The sequence below is a fragment of the Mirounga angustirostris genome, unplaced genomic scaffold (genome assembly GCF_029215605.1).
Source record: "Mirounga angustirostris isolate CCGP_5_RB_7025 unplaced genomic scaffold, mMirAng1.0.hap1 SCAF_5, whole genome shotgun sequence".
In the NCBI taxonomy this organism is placed as follows: domain Eukaryota; kingdom Metazoa; phylum Chordata; class Mammalia; order Carnivora; family Phocidae; genus Mirounga; species Mirounga angustirostris.
In genome coordinates, this window is record NW_026991713.1 from 92,018,774 (window position 1) to 92,038,170 (window position 19,397).

The window sequence follows — 19,397 nt, forward strand, 5'->3', positions numbered from 1 at the left end:
CAAAGACAGTCTTTTTAGTCTTTGAAGCATGGCTGCTCTTCCGGTCTTTATCTGTGGGTCCTTGAGGAAGCCTCCGATAGGAGTGGGTGCTCTCAACAGTGCCTTAAGTCGGTGAGAGATGGCTAGGTTTTATGGTGCTAACAAGTGCTGTCTCTGTGTCCAGACGCTTGTGCTTCAAGCAGTCTATCCCATTATTGCCACCATTTGTCAGAATGTGTCCTCTATTTGGGGGTAAGAAAATATGGTCAAGACATTAATAGGCAACTGAAAATACATTAAGCTCATATAGTCTTCTTGGCTTTGGTGAGGGTGGTTTTTTGTTTATTTTGTTTTTTTTTTAATTGAATGTATTTTACCAAATATCAGACTTCAGAATTTCTGTTAGGGTTTACCCACAGCGTATGAGGCAAAGTTGCTTTCATCAGTATAGACGGTCAAAGTCAAAGATGTTCTTCCTTGTTTCCAGACATCATAGCCTGCTTTTTTTCCCTTTTGATTTGTTCAGTTTTTCTGTTACTGAAAATCTACATTTAAGGCTCTGCTGAAAGGCTGTTTAGTGTATCTTGTTGCCTGTTTCTTTACTTTTATTGGAGGAAAAAAAATTTTTTTTTTTTTCTTTTTCAAAGATTTTATTTATTTATTTGAGAGAGAGAGTGAGAGAGAGAAAGAGCACAAGAGGGGGGAGCGGAAGAGGGAGAAGCAGACTCCCTGCCGAGCAGGGAGCCCGATGCGGGACTCGATCCCGGGACTCCAGGATCATGACCTGAGCCGAAGGCAGTCGCTTAACCAACTGAGCCACCCAGGCGCCCTGGAGGAAAAAATTTTAAGACTGGCTTGTGGTTTAGTAAAAGCAAACTTCTCACCTGATTATATCCTATCCATAAATTCTCTGAGAATTTGAACTTGAGCTCAAGCCCAACCAAATAAAGCTCAGTCACTTTCTTTGCTAAACAGGCCATTTAAGCACCCCATAGGCATAGGATCCTTTTCCTTCTGAGAATTTCTTTGTGAAGGAAGTATTTAAAATGGAAATGTGCCTCTCTGAGGGGTAGCCGCTGAGTCCCCATAGGTCCCACCTCTCAGGCCTGCAGGCTTGTTCCTGGAGCCCTGTCCCTTACCTGCCTGCTGCAGCCCTTGCTGAGGGCCTGAGGCCGCAGTGCCTGCCAACGGATGAGCTGTTGCTGTTGGCAGAAAATAGCCCATGGGTAGGTAGAAGGGGGAAATTGTGTGTGGGAAAGGTTCTCACCTTCTTTCTGGCGGGATATACAAAGTGTCAGTATGACTGACCTGGATCTATCTTGCCTGCAAAGTTGAAGAAAGTAACAAACACTTCAGAGAACAGGAGGGAGATGCTTAATGGAATCATTTAAAAACAACCTTAATCCTTAAAAAATTTTCTATTTGGGCACTAGCTTTAAGGCTGTGTTGTGAGTAGTGAAGAAAATAAAAAGAAAAGAATTTTTCCTTTTATAGCTAATTACTTTAGAGGCAAATAACTGGTATTCAAACTGTACATTGTTCTTTTAATTAAAACATTCCACTTGTTCACCTCATCATTAAAACAGTCTTAGGCTTATGGTCCTCTGACATAACTAATTCAGTGGTATACTTCATTTCATTGATACTCTGCAGAGTAGAGTGAATTTCAGTAAATAAAACTCCACTAATTTCCATGATAAAATCATAGATAAATTTCCGTACATGAAATAAATTACACATAAACTTAAAAATTGTATATTAAAGGAGGAAGCTTCTTATACAATTTATGTTACTATTAACTATTAAAATATAAAAGAAGTTGTTTGGTAAAATGTAAAATATACCAAAATTGGCCTTTCTTAAGAGGATTTGCCCATTTTGTTCACTGACCTGTATAGTAATTTTGTTGTACTAAAATGTTTCCACAGCCTCTTTCCCTTCATAAATAAAGTTTTTTTAAATGTTCATTTCTGAAAGTGGCATACTTGGCAAATATTTGTTTAGTGGCCCTAGTTAAGGTTACTAGTTCTTTGGTGTGATAAATACTGATTTCTTGACTTTTTTTTTTTTTTTTAGAGAAATAGAAAACTTTATTCAATGCATAGAAAAGGATTCTTTAGTTGTCTTCTGAAGGGCCTACTGCCACCCAAATTTCCTTGATGTAGACTGGGGGCACCCCATCAATCTCAGAATAGTCTTCCAGCTGCTCCAGCCACCTGACCCATCTCCTGAGCATCGGGCATGGGCCAGGCTCCTCACTGTGGTCCCCAGGCAGCCAAGAGGGCAATGAGAAAAAAATCACACTGTAGTATTTTAAGTGAAAGAAAAAATCAGGATGCACAAGTGTATGTACTGTGTAGCCAGTTGAACAAAGGGAGAAAGGGGGAAGACTATATATTTGTGTCTCATTCTGTATTCATTTAAAAAAAAAAAATCTTTGGAAGAAGTCAGAAGAAACTATTCACCGTGGTTTGCGGTACAGGGCAGGGGGAGGACCTGGGCAGATGGGACAAGGGTAGGAGAAGGATTTTCAGTGTTTTCCTGTTTTTTCACTTAATGTATTTGTTGGAGTTTCAGTATTATGGCAATTTTTAATAGCTTTGTTGAAATGTAACAAACATACAGTAAACTGTACATATTCCTGGTATGTATAAATTTTATACCTTTTTTTTTTTTTAAATTGTACCAGTCCTTTTTTTTTTTTTTTTTTTAAGATTTTATTTATTTATTTGACAGAGAAAGAGCACAAGTAGGCAGGGCGGCAGGGAGAGGGAGAGGGAGAAGCAGGCTCTCCACTGAGCAGGGAGCCCGATGTGGGGCTCAATCCCAGGACCCTGGAATCATGACCTGAGCCAAAGGCAGACACTTCACCAACTGAGCCACCCAGATACCCCATTTTTATACCTTTTTTGAGGCAGTGAATGTGTTATCTAGTAAAAGTGGAAAGAAAAGGGGTGCCTGGCTGGCTTAGTCAGTGGAGTGTGTGATTCTTGATCTCGGGGTCATGAGTTCGAGCCCCACATTGGGTGTGGAGATTACTTAAAAAAATAAAATCTTGGGGCGCCTGGGTGGCTCAGATGGTTAAGCATCTACCTTCGGCTCAGGTCATGATCTCCAGGTCCTGGGATCCAGCCCCATGTCGGGCTGCCTGCTCAGCGGGGAGTCTGCTTCTTCCTCTCCCTTCTTCCTCTCCCTCTGCCTGTTTTTCCCCCTGATTATGCTCTCTCTGTCTCTCTCCCTCTCAAATGAATAAATAAAATCTTTTTAAAAATGGAAAGAAAATAGTTAAAACTTTAAAAATCATTTAAGTAAATCGATAAATAGTAAAGCTGGTCTGCCCTGGCTTTTGTAATACTCATCTGGGCCCTTAAGGTTCAATCTAAGAATGTTTATTCCTTTTGACTTCTTGTAGAAATTTTGGGTAAGATTAGCTTCATAGTTTTGCCAACAATAAAATGTTCTCTTATCATCTTTTAAATCCTACCTGATGCAAAAGTTTTCAAAAACAAAACTGTCACAGGCATGTTCCCGATCTCAGGTATTGACATTCATCAGAATGAACAGTGAATGCCCAGAAATTTCTAAATTAGAGTTGCAGCCTAGGATGAGGACTTAACCAAAATTCTCTGGTTGTAAATAAATAAGGTTTAAGGCTATTGTTCCCCTACCCCCCTCACCCCCTTGGCAGGGCTCTGCCTCACATAATCTATTTGGGACTATAGAACATCAGAGCTTGGGCATAAAAGTATAACAGGAGGGCTCCAGCTGGCCTCAGTATGACATGAAAGGGTGTAACTTTATCTTCATTTCACATTCAGTGCTTTGCTTCAATTACATCCTCATACTAGGGTCACTTTGCCCAGACCTTTCCTTTTTGTATCTGGAAGTCCCGACTCTGGTTCTCTGGGTAAGGATGGCCATTTTCTGCCCAGTAGAACTGCATGCTGTAGCCTACCTTTGGTTTTGGTGATTTGGGCTTAGGAGATTTGGCTGAAGGGAAGCAAAGATGAGAACTTTCTTTCTTTTTTCTTTTTTCTTTTTTTTTTTTAAGATTTTATTTATTTGCGAGAGAGAGAATGAGAGACAGAGAACATGAGAGAGAGGAGGGTCAGAGGGAGAAGCAGACACCCCGCCGAGCAGGGAGCCTGATGCGGGACTTGATCCTGGGACTCCAGGATCATGACCTGAGCCGAAGGCAGTTGCTTAACCAACTGAGCCACCCAGGCGCCCCAAGATGAGAACTTTCTAATTCAACTTTTGCATGTTTGCTGTCTTCTCCCTCTCTTTGTCCCTTGATCTGCTAACCCAGATAATTGCTTTGTGCCATCCGGATTTTATCGAAAGGAGCCAATCAGACTCGGATACCCAGTGCCATTGTTGGAATCAACTTGCTCCTGTTCTCAGATTTCCACTTTCTGTGCCACCAGGGCACCCTCATGGACAAGTTGGGCCATTCTTTCTCAGTCCAGTTCCATTATGGGAACAGGTACTTAGGGAAAACAGGGTAAGCCAGTAGTGGGAGCCCTGGTTTGGGAGTCAGACAATCTGAGTACAGGACCTCACACTGCTGTGAACTATGTCACTGAGCAGTCGGGACTCAATTCGATGCTGCATCCTTGGTAGGCGCTTTGCCAAAGTATATTCTGTTGATTGACTATACATACAGATTCTCTGTTCTAGTTTCTTCGGTTGAAGATAGAGATGATTTTTGTATCTCATTGCCAGTAAGCTGTACTAAAAATACATTAATATAATGAAGGCAAGAAATGGACAAATACTGTATTCTGTGGAGCTGATTTGTAAGGTGCAGGAGCAGAAGCGATGATTTCTCAGGTGCCTTCTAACTCCGGTGTGTCTGGTTCTGAGAGAGAGGGCGCAGCTCGCTTGAGGCTGGATTATACAGGAGGGCAGAATGGCTTCTGTGTTTACCTGCTGGATGAGGTCTTTTAGATTCCCGATGCAAGGCAGCTCTGGTCGCCACTGGTATCTTTAGAGCAGCTTCCCTCCTTTCTCTATACAAGTAGTTGTGTTTTTACTGACTTTAGGTAACCTTGGTAATTTTGTCCTCCAAACAGACTTTGTGAGGAGACAAGGCCTGTATTATAGGTACATTTTATAGATGAGGAACGTGTGGGTCAGGGAGGTTATAGGATTTTCCAGAGTTAAGTAACAGGTAAATGGCACAGCCACTCCTCTTGGTTTCCTCACTGTACTTCTCCATGCTTCAGTCTCTCAGCTGTAAGTCTGGAATTAGGAACAGGACCCAATGTTGTCTGAGGGTTTTACCATCCTGATCGGAAATCAGTTAACTAGATATTTATTCAGTATTTTATTTTATTTTAAAGATTTTATTTATTTATTTGACAGAGAGAGACACAGCGAGAGAGGGAACACAAGCAGGGGGAGTGGGAGAGGGAGAAGCAGGCTCCCCGCAGAGCAGGGAGCCCGATGCGGGACTCGATCCCAGGACCCTGGGATCATGAGCTGAAGGCAGTCGCTTAACCAACTGAGCCACCCAGGCGCCCTTATTCAGTATTTTAAATCATTTGTGGGGGATTTTACTTATAACAGCATGAGTTGAGTATCTTCTGTGCAAAGCACTATGGAGATAGGAAATACAATACAAAACCTCTGCCATCACATAGTTTACCCTGTAGAAGGTGAATGCCAGCAGTGGACATCTAGTGCAATGTAGTGGAGCATTTCTTGTGAGCAGAGATGGGCCGGGGAGCTAGGAATCTGACAATATTGAAGGTCAGGGTGAGATCCAAGTTATGGGAACAAAACTCCAACGAGTGTCAATTAGGAAGTGGTCAGTTACAGGAGTTTGGCAAGAAGAGGGAGGCACTGGGTCAGGTACTAAGGGTTCTGCATGTTTGTTCTATGGTTGTTGACCTAGAGGCCCAGGTGAAGATGTGAGATTTTCTAAGGCTGGGAATCAGTGATTCTCCAAAGAATGAGGCACAAGAAAATGAGGGGTAAGCCTAGGAAGGGTCAAGGAACTGGGGGGATGGACTGGCCAGGGTCATAGCAGTGAGACTGCCTTGGTGGGCGCTGGGTACATCACAGGCCCCCAGCAGTGAGCTCAGCAATTGGTATGACAAGAATATCAGCCATTTTTGTTCCTCCTCTTCCTTAAAAGGCAGCTGAAGTGTATGGAAAGTTTTCCTAAGGGCCATTTACAGGGGCTGCTGGGGCGCCCTGGTGTGTGTATGTGTGAGTGTACATGTGTTCACATGCAGTGTGGGCTTGCTTACCTGCTGGTAGGCTGTTGTTCTTTGTCCTCTTTTCAAGAAATAAGCAAATAAAATGGAGGAAACCCATTTGGAAAAAAATGTTACTTCAAGCAGCTTTTTACAGCTCTTTCAATCTCATACTACAAGCGTGTAATTCTGGGCCCCCAGTCACTACAATTCATGACTATGTCGTCTTTTGTCTCCTTTGAGTTTTTATATTTTGATGTAAAAGTGAATTATCAGTAGGTTTTCTGAAGCCATGCCTGTTTGTTCTTTTTGTTTGTTCAAATGAAACAGTGCATCAAGTATGAAATTAGATTAATGGAGTAAATATTATGAATCATACACTCTCGCTAATCTGATGCTCTTTCTTTTTTTTTGACCCCATGTTTTGTTTTCTGTCTGTCTTTCTTCATGTAGGATTTTCAGTCCAGTGTAAAGCTGTTGGAGCGAGGAGCAAAGGTAAAGAATGATGTAATGCCCTGGCTGTCCCAAAGCATCTTTTGTTGTGGAATGGTTATTCCAGTCATCTCTTTATGAATCAGATGTGAGGGGCTGCTTTGTGGAAGGAGTCCTTTGCAAGAACACATCAACGGGGAAAGAGAAAGGGACATTCACTTGGAGGGCTCTTGCTGAAAATGGGTTTAACTCTCCTTTTGCCAGTCACCACCAGCCTGACCTCATACATTTTTAGTACAATGGAGTGGCTGAGCCTTTGAGTACACCACCATTACATCATCGTGGCAAATTAAAGAAGGAGGTGGGAAAAGAAGACTTATTGTTGTCATGGCCCATGAGATGATTGGAACTCAAATTGTTACTGAGAGGTTGGTGGCTCTGCTGGAAAGTGGAACGGAGAAAGTGCTGCTAATTGATAGCCGGCCATTTGTGGAATACAATACATCCCACATTTTAGAAGCCATTAATATCAACTGCTCCAAGCTTATGAAGCGAAGGTTGCAACAGGACAAAGTGTTAATTACAGAGCTCATCCAGCATTCGGCAAAACATAAGGTAAATGCTTTCTTTTTTTGCTTTTTAAAACAGACACCCTGAATGAGGAATAATTTTAAAACAAAGCCTCACTTTTAAGGGGAAAAAGTAATCTGAGGAAGTTTTGGTTGCTTTTTAAACTTTGGTACCTTAGGGATACCTCAAAGTAATTTACTAACCACACTGTCACATTTAAGAATATTTCTAAACTATACAGAAAGGTTAACTTGTTTTAATTTGGTCAAGTGCTATGTTTACCTCTTTTAATGGTTTGCTAAACTTTTTAAAAATTAAACACTAATAAGTAGTTATAGTTGATAACATGATATTAATTATTAGTAACTTAATATATAATAATTTATAGTACATGTGTCAACAATCACTAAATTAATACATTATTTTGTGTTATCTACAAATTTACTGAAAGGAAATCATTCTTTTCAAGTGGTTTGGGAAGAAAGTGGAAACTGATTATATTAGAAGTGCTGTTTATTTGTGGGAAGGGAAGGAACCATTGTTCAGGATTTAGGGATGTAATTTATCTTGGAGGAAGGTTATTTCTGGGATTCCAAAATGTTGTCCTTGTGGTAGGTAAGGCTGTTTCTTTTCTTCAGGAATAAAAATGAGTTCACTTTTTTTTTTTTTTTTAAGATTTATTTATTTATTTATTTATTTGACAGAGAGAGACATAGCGAGAGAGGGAACACAAGCAGGGGGAGTGGGAGAGGGAGAAGCAGGCTTCCCGCAAAGCGGGGAGCCCGATGCGGGGCTCGATCCCAGGACCCTGGGATCATGACCTGAGCCGAAGGCAGACGCTTAATGACTGAGCCACCCATGCACCACAGCTGATTTCTTCGTTATGTAGAAACATTTTAAAATGTTTCTTTAGTTTAAGGATTGTTACGTTTATTTTACATATTATTTGTTTTATGAGTTTTAGCGTTTTATAGCAGTAAGGATTTTAAACCAAGGAGATTTGAGCATACCTACACAGAAATAACACCAATTTTGCCTTTTAAAAGTTGATTTTTACAAGCATTTAAACCATTTGTATACTAGGTTTATCCAGTCAACTGCGTGTCCTTTTTATTCAGATTATTACTTGAAAGTGGAGGGGGGAGGCAGTTATTTGCTTCTGGGATGATTTTCCCAGCTTCTTTCCTAACAGCCTCTCATTTGCACTGCAGGTTGATATTGATTGCAGTCAGAAGGTTGTAGTTTACGATCAAAGCTCCCAAGATGTTGCCTCTCTGTCTTCAGACTGTTTTCTCACTGTACTTCTGGGTAAACTGGAGAAGAGCTTCAGCTCCGTTCACCTGCTTGCAGGTAAGGCTTGTGGTAGAATTGAAAGAACTTCAATCTCATGGAGCCCTCCCCATAAGCAGTTTTTCACAGAGAGCTCAGAGTACAGTAGGTCATCACAACTGTGAGTGTCCTGGGTAAACTGATTTATTTAAAGCTTCTGATTGACGTAACTATTCTATTTAAGTTCAATACTACCATTCTTCGACAGTAGTCAGTGTGTTTCTTACTTAGCTCAAATGCCTCTTCATTTGGTATTTATTTGTTAGCTAGAAATGTCACATAGATCTGTGTGCTGCTTCCGGCCAGAGATTTTTCCATTCATCTGGGATCTAAAAACAGTAGAAATGCTCTACTTCTCAACTCCTGCTCTTGGTTCCCACCGCCTGTGGCAAGAGCCAGGCTGGTGTCACAGTGTCCAACTCTTACTGAACAGTTACAGTTACAGCGGACTCCAGATCCCACCATTCTTGGACATTATGAGCAATGAGGGGGAGAATGTGTATAAACTATTTCTTCTGGTAATTAGGGAGACAGTTTAAAAACTCATTTACTTGGGCGCCTGGGTGGCTCAGTCGGTTAAGCGACTGCCTTCGGCTCAGGTCATGATCCTGGAGTCCCGGGATCAAGTCCCACATCGGGCTCCCTGCTCGGCAGGGAGTCTGCTTCTCCCTCTGACCCTCCCCCCTCTCATGCTCTCTCATTCTCTCTCTCAAATAAATAAATAAAACCTTAAAAAAAAAAAAAACTCATTTACTTGTGTATTATCGTTTTGTTTTTACAACTGAAAAAGGTCTCAGTTTGCAAACACTAAGCAAATGACTTTATATAAAGTACCTGGGAAGAACTATTTTATGTCTGTCTGAAAAGGGGGGCAGTGTGCGAGTTCCATTTCATCGAATTCCAAAGCAGTGTTCATCCTTTGCTTCCCCTGTTTTGCAGACGTTACTAAAGCCCTTTCACTGACATGGGCTCACAGAGTGGGGAATACAGTGTGACAATGCACAGTGACCTTTAACACAAAGCTGCTGTGTCCCGCAGATTCTGCCACCGTGAAAGGCAAGAGGGCTTTTAAAAATGTGATCTAAGAAAACAAAATATGGTAGATATTATCATTTTCACACTTTTAATCTTTTGTTGCAAGGATGGTACCATGAACTTGATGTCGTTGGCAGTTGATTGTTGGAAGTGTAAACGTTTCAGTTTTCAGAGAATAGGATTCATCAGTTGTTGGTATGTTAACACTTCAACTCTGTGAAGGTTTAGATAAGATTTCCGTGTCTCCAGTTCTCGCTCATCAGCTTTTGCTTCAGGTCTCAAAAAGCAGGCATGGTTTCCTGTCTCTTTCAGATCATCTGTTGCCCCGCCTTTTGCTCATGCTGTGATGCTGCATGATCTTTCTGTTAGTTTCCTTAAGTGAAGCCAGCATGCCTTAGAAAGAAATTTTCAGAGTTCTGTGACTGAGAATTAGAGTATCAGGCTCCATCTCTTGTTGATCGGTGCATTCTTTTCCTGGGAGTATACTGTGGTAAATACCGCTTTTATTAGAGTTCCACTAAACTGATTTGGTGAGTTTAGGAACTCCTTTCATGCTTCTTGTAGGCACTGTGAGGACTTTACCTTGGCATGCTATTAGTAGGACCAGGGTTTTTCTTAAAGAGGGGACACCAAGATGTGCTTCACAGCAAAGTGACTGTCTCACCTTACTCTTGTTGGAGACACTTTCCCTGTGGGGGGCTCTGGCTTGGCAGCATGGCCAGACAGACACTCCCGTGGAGGAATGAGCTCATGTTGAGTTTCTAGCACAGGAGTTTTAGTTCCTTGAATACCCTTTCCCCACTTTAACAAAGAGCATGCTTGAGTTACCTGGGAAGGTAACTTCTTACCGGCCATGTGTCTGTTTGGGAGGAGCACTCCTTGGGCAAGGAAGAGAAAGGGCTCAGTCTGATCAGCTAGATCAGCTCAACAGTGGAAAGACATGTGGAATGACACACTGAATCCGAACACCCTGACATTCCCATGTTGTACAGGCAATGCCTGGTTGCCTGGATCTAAATGAGAGTCCATCCAGGCAGCACCAAGAACCACACCGAATGTATTGATAGCACCATATCCCGATCCACACCCCAGAATCCTGTGTATCTTTTAGTTAAGGAGGTGGCTTAAGGGACTGAATTGAATTGCCTTGTTTGGGAGTTTCTGAGCAGCCAGATCTCTTATGATACCTAAGAGAGGGTTCTGGATGGTTTGCAGCCTTCTAACCATCCAGAAGCCCCTGACCAATTGGAAATTCCCTTGGTTAGTGAGTCTGCTCCTCGGAGTAGACCGAGGAGTAGCATAAGTGGAAGAGAGTGCTGGGAAGCTCTGGCCGTCAGTTCTTGGCAACCCGCTTTGTTGCCAAGGTCCAACTGCTCATTGGATGTTCCAGGGATGTGGGACAGGTGTTTCTTCAGTATCTTGTGGGGATGGGAAATAACTGTGGAAAAGCACACAAGCTTCTCACAGGCGCCATAGAAAATGACAAGGTAGCTAGAGACCATTTCTACTACAAACTGCCCCTGTTGCTCTTAGCAGTTGGAGATGGTTGTCAGCCTCATAATAGAAAGATGCGGTGGTTTCTTGGGGGTGATTTCTCCATCGGCTTAAAGCTTTCAGCTACTCTGAGATTATTCGGGAAGAAAGTATCAGATGTGAGATGGCTTTTATGGTCATTAGATATGGAAGTAAAGAATTGTGGCCTCAATTCCATTCCCATTCACAAGGCCACCTTGCCTGTGCAAAAATGACTTTAGAGAAGGGGGAAAAAAAGACATCCCCCCGGAACAGATAGAAGAAGTCTAATGAGCTGTCTCCCTCCAACAAGTGGAGACCTACGCCTACCTATAGGACCTAGTTATAGGGACATAAAGAAATGCAGGGTTACTGAAGGACGCTCTACTGGAATGGGCTTAATTCCTTAATGTGGAACAGGTCCTCTTTGGGGATGGGGCTAGCTTATTAAACTTGTTTTTTGTTTGTTTTTTTAAGATTGTGTTTATTTATTTGACAGAGAAAACACAAGGGGGGTGGGGGAGGGCGGCAGGCAGAAAGAGAGGGAGAAGCAGGCTCCCCGCTGAGCAGGGAGCCTGACTTGGGGCTCAATCCCAGGACCCCGGGATCGTGACCTGAGCTGAAGGCAGACACTTAACCGACTGAGCCACCCAGCTGCCCCTTAAACTTGTTTCTACCAGGTGCAAAGGGTTCTCTTAAGCCACGTGGGCAGCTAATTATCAGGGAGACCATTTTACCAAGTCTTCTAGTCCTGAAACTTGGACCCTTGTTCTGCAGTGAACGTTGCCTGTACTGGCCTCATCTGCAGGCCCCCACAGCCTGGGACCTTGACCCTTGCCTGACCAACTTTCTCGAACTCTTCTAAACAGTCAGTATTCCCAAGATTAACTTGATAGCCATATACTATTTTTCATTATTATCTTAAAATCTTATTTAAATCTTATGTTATCATTTTTCATTTATTAGCTTAGCTCCCCTTCCTGGATTCTCTTTTTCAAGCTGAGGACTATGTCTTTTTCATCTCTGTGTTCCCCCACAAGGCCCAACACTTCTTAAATTCTCAGTAAATATTTGATATGTAAATTAGCTTACATGTAGTTTTACTCCATTTATATATTATGTGATTCATTTTATTAGTGTAGAATATAAGTGATTGTATTAAACAGTGATGAAACTAACCTGAAAGTGTAGTGAAAACTTGAGATTGTTTTAAAATAAATGATTTACAAAGTATATTCATTCAGAGCAAACATACAGCTGTTATGAGGAAAGCAATATGAAAATGTTTCCATCTATTGAAGTAGATTTAAACATGATTTTAAGAGCTAATAAAAATAATGCAATGAAATCATGTGAATCTTACTTGATCCTTAAATACTGAATGTTGATAAAAAGCTAATAGCTCTAGAGTTCTCGCTCCACTCATAGGAAGATACAAGTCCGTGAATCCATATAAACTGAGAATGGTTGTGATAATTTCTATATGTTCTTAGAGGTGAATATAAATTGATTGTTCTATTTAGCCATTAGGAAGTCTCCCAATAACCAAGCCGAGCCAAACCATAACATCGTTTTACCCCCAGAGGAGTAAAGGGTTTAATTACCAGTAGTAGCAGCCTCATCTGAATAAGAAAGAATGAATTTGGATCCCTTTGGGAGATTCTCCATCATCATTGTTGGGTAGGTGATGACAAAACCATCTTTTCCACTTTTTTTTCAGTTTTGAAATCTGTTATTAAATAAGCACAGTTTAAAAACCCATCTGTGCTCCCACAGCCATCTGTGAAAACAAGACCGAAGAATTTGAATGGAGGGAGTGACGGAAGGGTGATGTAAACATATGTTTCACAAAAATGACCATAGTGGAGGGTCCTGGTTGTGAGGATTGGCTTAGATGATGCATGTGGAACCCCTGTATCAGTTGTCTTCTTTTAAAAGCTGTTATCATCCTGAGTTAGAAAACAAATAGTTGCCACCATTGACTTACTGATCAACTTTTTTGGTCTTGGTAATGTTCAGAAAACTAGTTCTTTTTAAAAAGTAATTGTTTCTTGGCCTTATTCATTTCTCAGGGCACCAGATTGAACATAAATCTAGAAGAGAAGAGAAAAAATACCGAACTTGGACTTTTATTTCTTGCTAACATAGAGAAAAGAGAATAGATGGGTTGTTAGTAGAAATAAAGATCAACCTGCAGATGAGAAATACTGTTGTTATTTCCTTCTCTTTCCTTACTGCTGTGGTTCTGAGTAAAAGCAAAAGGGACCCACAGCAGTTTATTAACTCTGCAGCACTCATTTCTGTCCTGTGATGAGACACAGGATAACCAACCCTACAGCAAAACACCACACATGAATCACAGACTTCAGCCCTGCCATTTACAGACGAGGAAAATAACTGAGCCCTGAGTGACTCTCCCAAGCTCTCACTCCCACCACGTGCCCAAGGCCCATATCCACAGTAATTCCAGAGTCTTGTGGAATTTCATCAGGAGGCTGGACTGAAGGCTCTTTTTGTGGTAGCTCTTTCTCAGACTCTCTGTGGATTTCAGAGTCATATTCTTACTTCACATTTTATGGAATGAAGCAATGTATAAAAATATACTGTATATAAAAATTTTTAAAGCATTAAATTATTTTAGCGGGGGTGATCATCACATAAAAGTCTAACTCCTCTGTTCTGTGCTGAAGGATAGTTCTGAATAAGATAGAAGATACCATTTATTAAGCATTTACTCTTGGGTACAATGTTAGTAAAGCACTAAGGGCTTTTATAAACGTTTGTCTCAGAACACAGCTAAGGTCTAGATTGATGTTTGCTATGGTTAAAGACCAAATACACATTTCTTTGTTTTGCATTAGATTTGCTAGTCTAATTAGAACTAGGGGGGAGTAAAAGTGTATTTGACTCTACACTTTTTCAATTTAATAGGGATCTAGATTCAGTCAGTAGATCTGTATAATAAACCTGTAGCTTTGTTTAGTGGAATCAGTTATCATCCTTCCTAATGGAAGTACAGTAGAACCCTGTCTTGCTGGTGACAGATTTTGCTGTGCGAGCTGTTGTTAACCATCAGTTCTGTGACCTAGTGACATTTCTTCTGTCCTTTTGTCTAGAGAAGGGTGTCTTCAGTCATCCCATCCCAAATCCTGCAGTAGTTGGTTAAAAGAGATGGAAATGAATGGATTTCAGTAAAAGTACTACAGCTGCTCAGGAGTTGGCTGTTCTTGGGTTTCAAAAGCTGCAGGGACTGAGAGCCCCTGAAAGCAGACTAAACACAGGTGCCGTCTTGCCCGCTGGCGGCCGTGTCCCTGCGGCCCAGCTTGGTGAGGCCCTGCAGCCTGGATCCTCTCTCTCCAGCTGCTGCCTGCCAGTGTGGTGAGCCGGTTGGTGTCGCTGCCCCTGCTCCTGGTGCCGAAATCATAACTGTGGCCGTGTCTTTTTTTTAAAATGGGCTGCAGACCAGACTAAAGATGGTTCCTTGGTTCCTCATCCCGATCCTCTGCACGAGCCAGATGACGGCAGCCTCAGTGAGCACGGTGGTCTCAGCCTTGCCCCGGTCGTGTCACCTGTGGCTCTGGAGAAGCGCCAGACCCAGGACTTTCATCCAGTCCACCTCTCAGGGTTTCATGGGCACTTTTGTGGTTGGGCCCGGGGCTGAGCCACCAGAAAAGCAAAAGGCTGGCCCTGCTCTTGAGAACCTAGCGACCAATTTGGGGAAATATGCCTAAAGTGGATGAAAGAGGGGCGTATGATCCTGTGCTATACTGTGTGATACAGTGAAAATGGTGACGGGGTGTCGTCTGCAGGGGTTGGGGAAGATTTGATTACGGCAGTGGGGTTCTAACTGAACCTTGGAAGATGAGTAAGATTTGGAGGGGGGGCCTCGGCATTCGGACAGGGGGAGAAACATGATTCAAAATGTCAGGACTGCACTTTGATTTTAGAGGGCCGTGGGGGGACTAGAGTAGATTTCTTTTGCAAAGGGGAGAAGTGGGAATTGAGAAGAGATGAAATCAAACTATGCAAGCTCTTTAAACCAGAAGGACAAACTTGTGAGCCGTCGGGGATTTGGCTGCAGGCCCTGCCGCCTCCCAGTCCCCTAGGTCTGTCTTCTGAGTTCGCAGGGAGTCCACTCTCTTCCTCCTGCCAGCAGCCGAGTCAAGCCCAGAGCATCCCCCCCGCTCCGAGTGCTCCGGGAGCCTCTTCACTGGCCTTCTCCTATCTTCTGCCTTGCCACCTACAATCCATTACTCACACTGGAGCCAAAGTGGTATTTTTTTTTTTTTAATAAGATTTTATTTATTTATTTGAAAGAGAGAATGGGAGACAGAAAGCATGAGAGGCGGAGGATCAGAGGGAGAAGCAGACTCCCTGCCGAGCAGGGAGCCCGATGCGGGACTCGATCCCGGGACTCCAGGATCATGACCTGAGCCGAAGGCAGTCGCTTAACCGACTGAGCCACCCAGGCGCCCCAAAGTGGTATTTTTATTTTATATTTTAATGTAATCCAGATTATATAACTCCTGGGTCTAATATGCATCATTGCTTTTCGGATAAATTCCCAAATCCTTCACTGACTCACCAGGCCCTATAGTGGCTGGCTCCTGCCTACCTCTCCAGCTTCATCTAATGCCACGTAGGTCCTCAGTTCGTTTCACTTCTGTAGGCCTCCTCCTGGTTGTTGCAGACCTGCGGCATCAGTGTCTCGGGCCTTCACAGAGGCCCCTCCTCCTGTCGTCCGCTCACTCACCCTAGCGTCTCCTGCTGGATTCAGTGTTGTTGTCAAGCCTTCCCTCGCTACCAGGCAAAGTTGGTTTTCTTTGTTATATACGCTTCTTTGCCACCTACCTATAATTAGTTAATTATTCATCTAATTATTTGGTTAACATTTATCCCACTAAGCTCTCCATTCCAGAGAGGGCCTCTGTTTTGGTCACCACTGCCCCCATTACCTAGTGCTGTGTCCTGCTCACGGTAAGTGCTCGTTAAATGTCTCTTTGAACCTACAAATGATTCCAGTGGTCTCGAGTTGTTTGGTTGGCTGAACAGGTAGCCCTTGCTTCCTGCCTGCTTTGTCAGGTCTCCAGGGAAGCTGTGCAGTTGGCCAAAGAGGACTGTGGATAGAGAGGAATACATAGAAGTAGTCTATGGGAAAGCCTGCTACGGGCTAATCAGAAAGCTTTGAGCTTCATGTAGAAAGGCCTGAGAGATGAGTTATATGGTGATTCACAGACAGTGTACAAGTTAGTCAAATTTGATTTTTAAGAGTCATTCCCCAGAGAGCAGACTCATAGCCCTTTTTCCTCTGACTCATAGAGTTATCTCCTGATTAATAATCTCATTTCACCGAGCCCTTTGATGATCACAGTAGACCTGTCCAGCAGCCATTTCATCCTGATCTGGGTCCTAATTGTAGTTGGTCTGATTAGTTTCCTGAGGGATGTGCCCTGATTCCCTGAGCCCTGGGGTATTATTAGACCTTCCAGATCGAATGGAGTTCTGAGCGACTTAGGGACATCTGAAAAAATTTTTTCTCTCCACCTGTCACGTAGAGTCAGCAGCACACTGAAGATTGGGTATGACAGAAACACAGTGAGGATTCAGTGTTGCTTTTCAGCGACCAAAGTAGCACTCACCAGTTCTGCCTTTTTTCCTTTAGTAGCAGAACAATGTTTTTCTTGTCCTGTGCTGCTCCTGTCACCCTGAGAGTCTTCTGGGCATTGTGGTCTAGGAATAGGAAGCAGATTCTGGGCCCCCACCCATGCCAGCATCATTTTAGGCTTTGAATGGAATCAGGAAATCCTTCTGAACACCAAAACTATACAAGACTTATGTCCATCAACAGCTATTCATTGTAACAAGGAAGGATTCAGTAAACATTTATTGAATTTCAGTTATGGGCCAAGCACTGTGCTAAATGCTGAGGGGATTACAAAGGAGTGTGAGACATAATTCTTACCCACAGGCAGTTCACAGTGTATTCTAGCTGGAGAAACAGAGGTCACAACACACACACAAAGATGATTCATAATTACCAAGTCATTGGCAAATACTCATTGCCAGATGGTTGCCATAAATTTTATGGAAGTTCTAAGTTGTCAAGATCATATATAGATACACTGGTCAGGAAAGATTTTGTTTGTTTTTTAAGATTTATTTATTTATTTTAGAGACTCAGAGAGCACACATGCGAGCAGGGGGAGGGGCAGAGAGCGAGAGCGAGCAAATCCTCAAGCCGATTCCCCGCCGAGCACGGAGCCCAATGTGGGGTTTGATCCCGGGACTCAGATTGTGACAAGAGCTGAAATCAAGAATCGGCTGCTTAACCAACTGAGCCACCCAGGCACCCTGGAAAGATTGTTTTTTTTTTTTTAATGCAAGAGAAGAGTATTGAAACTGTCAGAGAGTAACTCAGTAAGGGAAGATAGTAGGGTGAAATTTGTTTCTGGGACCTGGCCCCCATCACCAACCTGAGACCCATGGCCAGTTCTCCTGAGCTCTGGGTGTCTCTGTGTTTAGAAGGTTTTGATGTAAAGTGTATTTTATTGGTTATGGTAAGAAATCTTTGGAATATACTTCCGTAGAAGAAGTATGACTTGTGCTTGCCTATGGTTTGGAAGGAAATAACAAAATGGATTGGAGGAGAGATTAAATTGCCAAAGGCCCAAGATTGGAAAGCACATTGTGTTAGGAAAACAGAAGACCAATTTTCCTTTTCCATGGAGGGTGGTGGCATGGAAAATCAGGTTGGGCTGTGGACTGGGATTAGATGAGGAAGGGTCTTGAATGTCTGGCTCATAATTTTGGATTTTATTCTGTGGGTATTGAGAGCAGAGATCACATCAAAACTTTATTTTTAGGGTGCTTAATCTGGCAGCAGAGTGGCCATGAGTGGTGGGGAGGAGGACAGGTGGATCAGAGAGAGCTGTTACTGAGTTTATCTAAGAGTGAGGGATGAAGGTCCTGGAGCAGGGGGGCGGCAGGAGAATGGGAAGGCAGGGCAGAAAGAAGAGACATAAAGGAACGTCAGTGTGGGGATGCCTGGGTGGCTCAATTGGTTAAGCGTCTGCCTTCGGCTCAGGTCATAATCCCAGGGTCCTGGGATCGAGCCCCTGCATCAGGCTCCCTGCTTAGGTAGGGAGCCTGCTTCTCCCTCTGACCCTCCCTCTGTTTGTGCTTTCTCTCTCCCCCAAATAAATAAATAAAATCTTTAAAAAAGAAAAAAAAAGGAAAGTGTGTTGGCACAGCAACTGGATGTTGCTGAGCTGGGAGGTTGGGGTTGCCATGGATGGGGATGCAGAAGGAAAGAGAGGGAGACATTGGCTTTGACTTTAAGTGTCAGTAAATCTTTTAAGTGAAAATGACCAAAGGGAGTTGAAAGTGTTAGCTTGGATTTTGGGACCTCAAACAGTACAAGCTTGGAAATCTTTGATTTTTAGGTGAAATGAGCCAGTGTGGTCTCTTTAATAACCTCCTTTCGCATGCCTATGGCAGAAGGGGCCTCCTGAGTCCGTCCTTCTCGGGAAGTCCCCGGACGCTGATCGCTCACCCTTGTCTTCACATCTTCATGTCACTGCAGGACCAGTCGGGCTGCCTCTGCAAGTCTGGCTCCCCTCCTACAGAACTCATTGGTTTTATTCAGCAAGTGGTGGATTCTGGCCATATTCCTTTTGTTTAGGTATCCTGGTTGCACTCTTTAGAATAATCTTTGAGGGCATTTATTAGGGGTGCGAGCTGTGTGTTCTGGATGTTTTAAGAGGAGGAGTTTCTGGGTGTAGCTGCGTATTGTCAGTTGGAAAGATCAGTAAAATAGCTATCATTCCACATCTTCTGAGAATTCTTTACTAAACAACACTTCTGGATTTTGCTAATTGATTCTGATAATGTTATCTTAAGAAATAATAGGATTTAGACCTTCTGAATCACAAGAAATTGCATTATTATAGTATGTGGTGGTTTTTTAATGCTAGTACTTTGAAACTTTAAAATCTGTTTTGTTGTCTAGGTGATAACTGTATTAATCCAAAAATTAGATAGAATTTCTCATTCCCTGACTGCGCCAGGTGAGAGAGTTGTTTAATACAGAGTGAATTTTTTTGGAGATGTCATTTATGGGACAAGTTCTGTGAGACCCAAGCTACTTGTCCGGCTTCCTGGACGGTCTCCACAGAAGTGCATATCTGTCCACTTTCCTCTTGGTCTGTGCTCCGGTAGATACGGAGCAGATGGAATAGGAGCTTAAAGTTAATGCCTTAAGTTATTAGGGATTTTTCTCGTCAGTGCTTAGTGGAGATTGGCTGAAAAAGACACAGATGGAACACTACTAAAGATGTT

General features: G+C 42.8%; 1 protein-coding gene across 1 annotated transcript in view; it reads left to right on the top strand.

Moving 5' to 3' along the window:
• The window catches only part of DUSP16 (dual specificity phosphatase 16), an 80,909-nt gene that overhangs the window by 32,604 nt on the left and 28,908 nt on the right, over positions 1-19,397 (top strand). Inside the window, exons 3-4 of the mRNA XM_045873841.2 lie at positions 6,636-7,229; positions 8,396-8,534. Of these exons, the coding sequence (XP_045729797.1) occupies positions 7,002-7,229; positions 8,396-8,534 (367 nt within the window). The 5' untranslated portion in view covers positions 6,636-7,001. The remainder of the gene's footprint in view (positions 1-6,635; positions 7,230-8,395; positions 8,535-19,397) is intronic.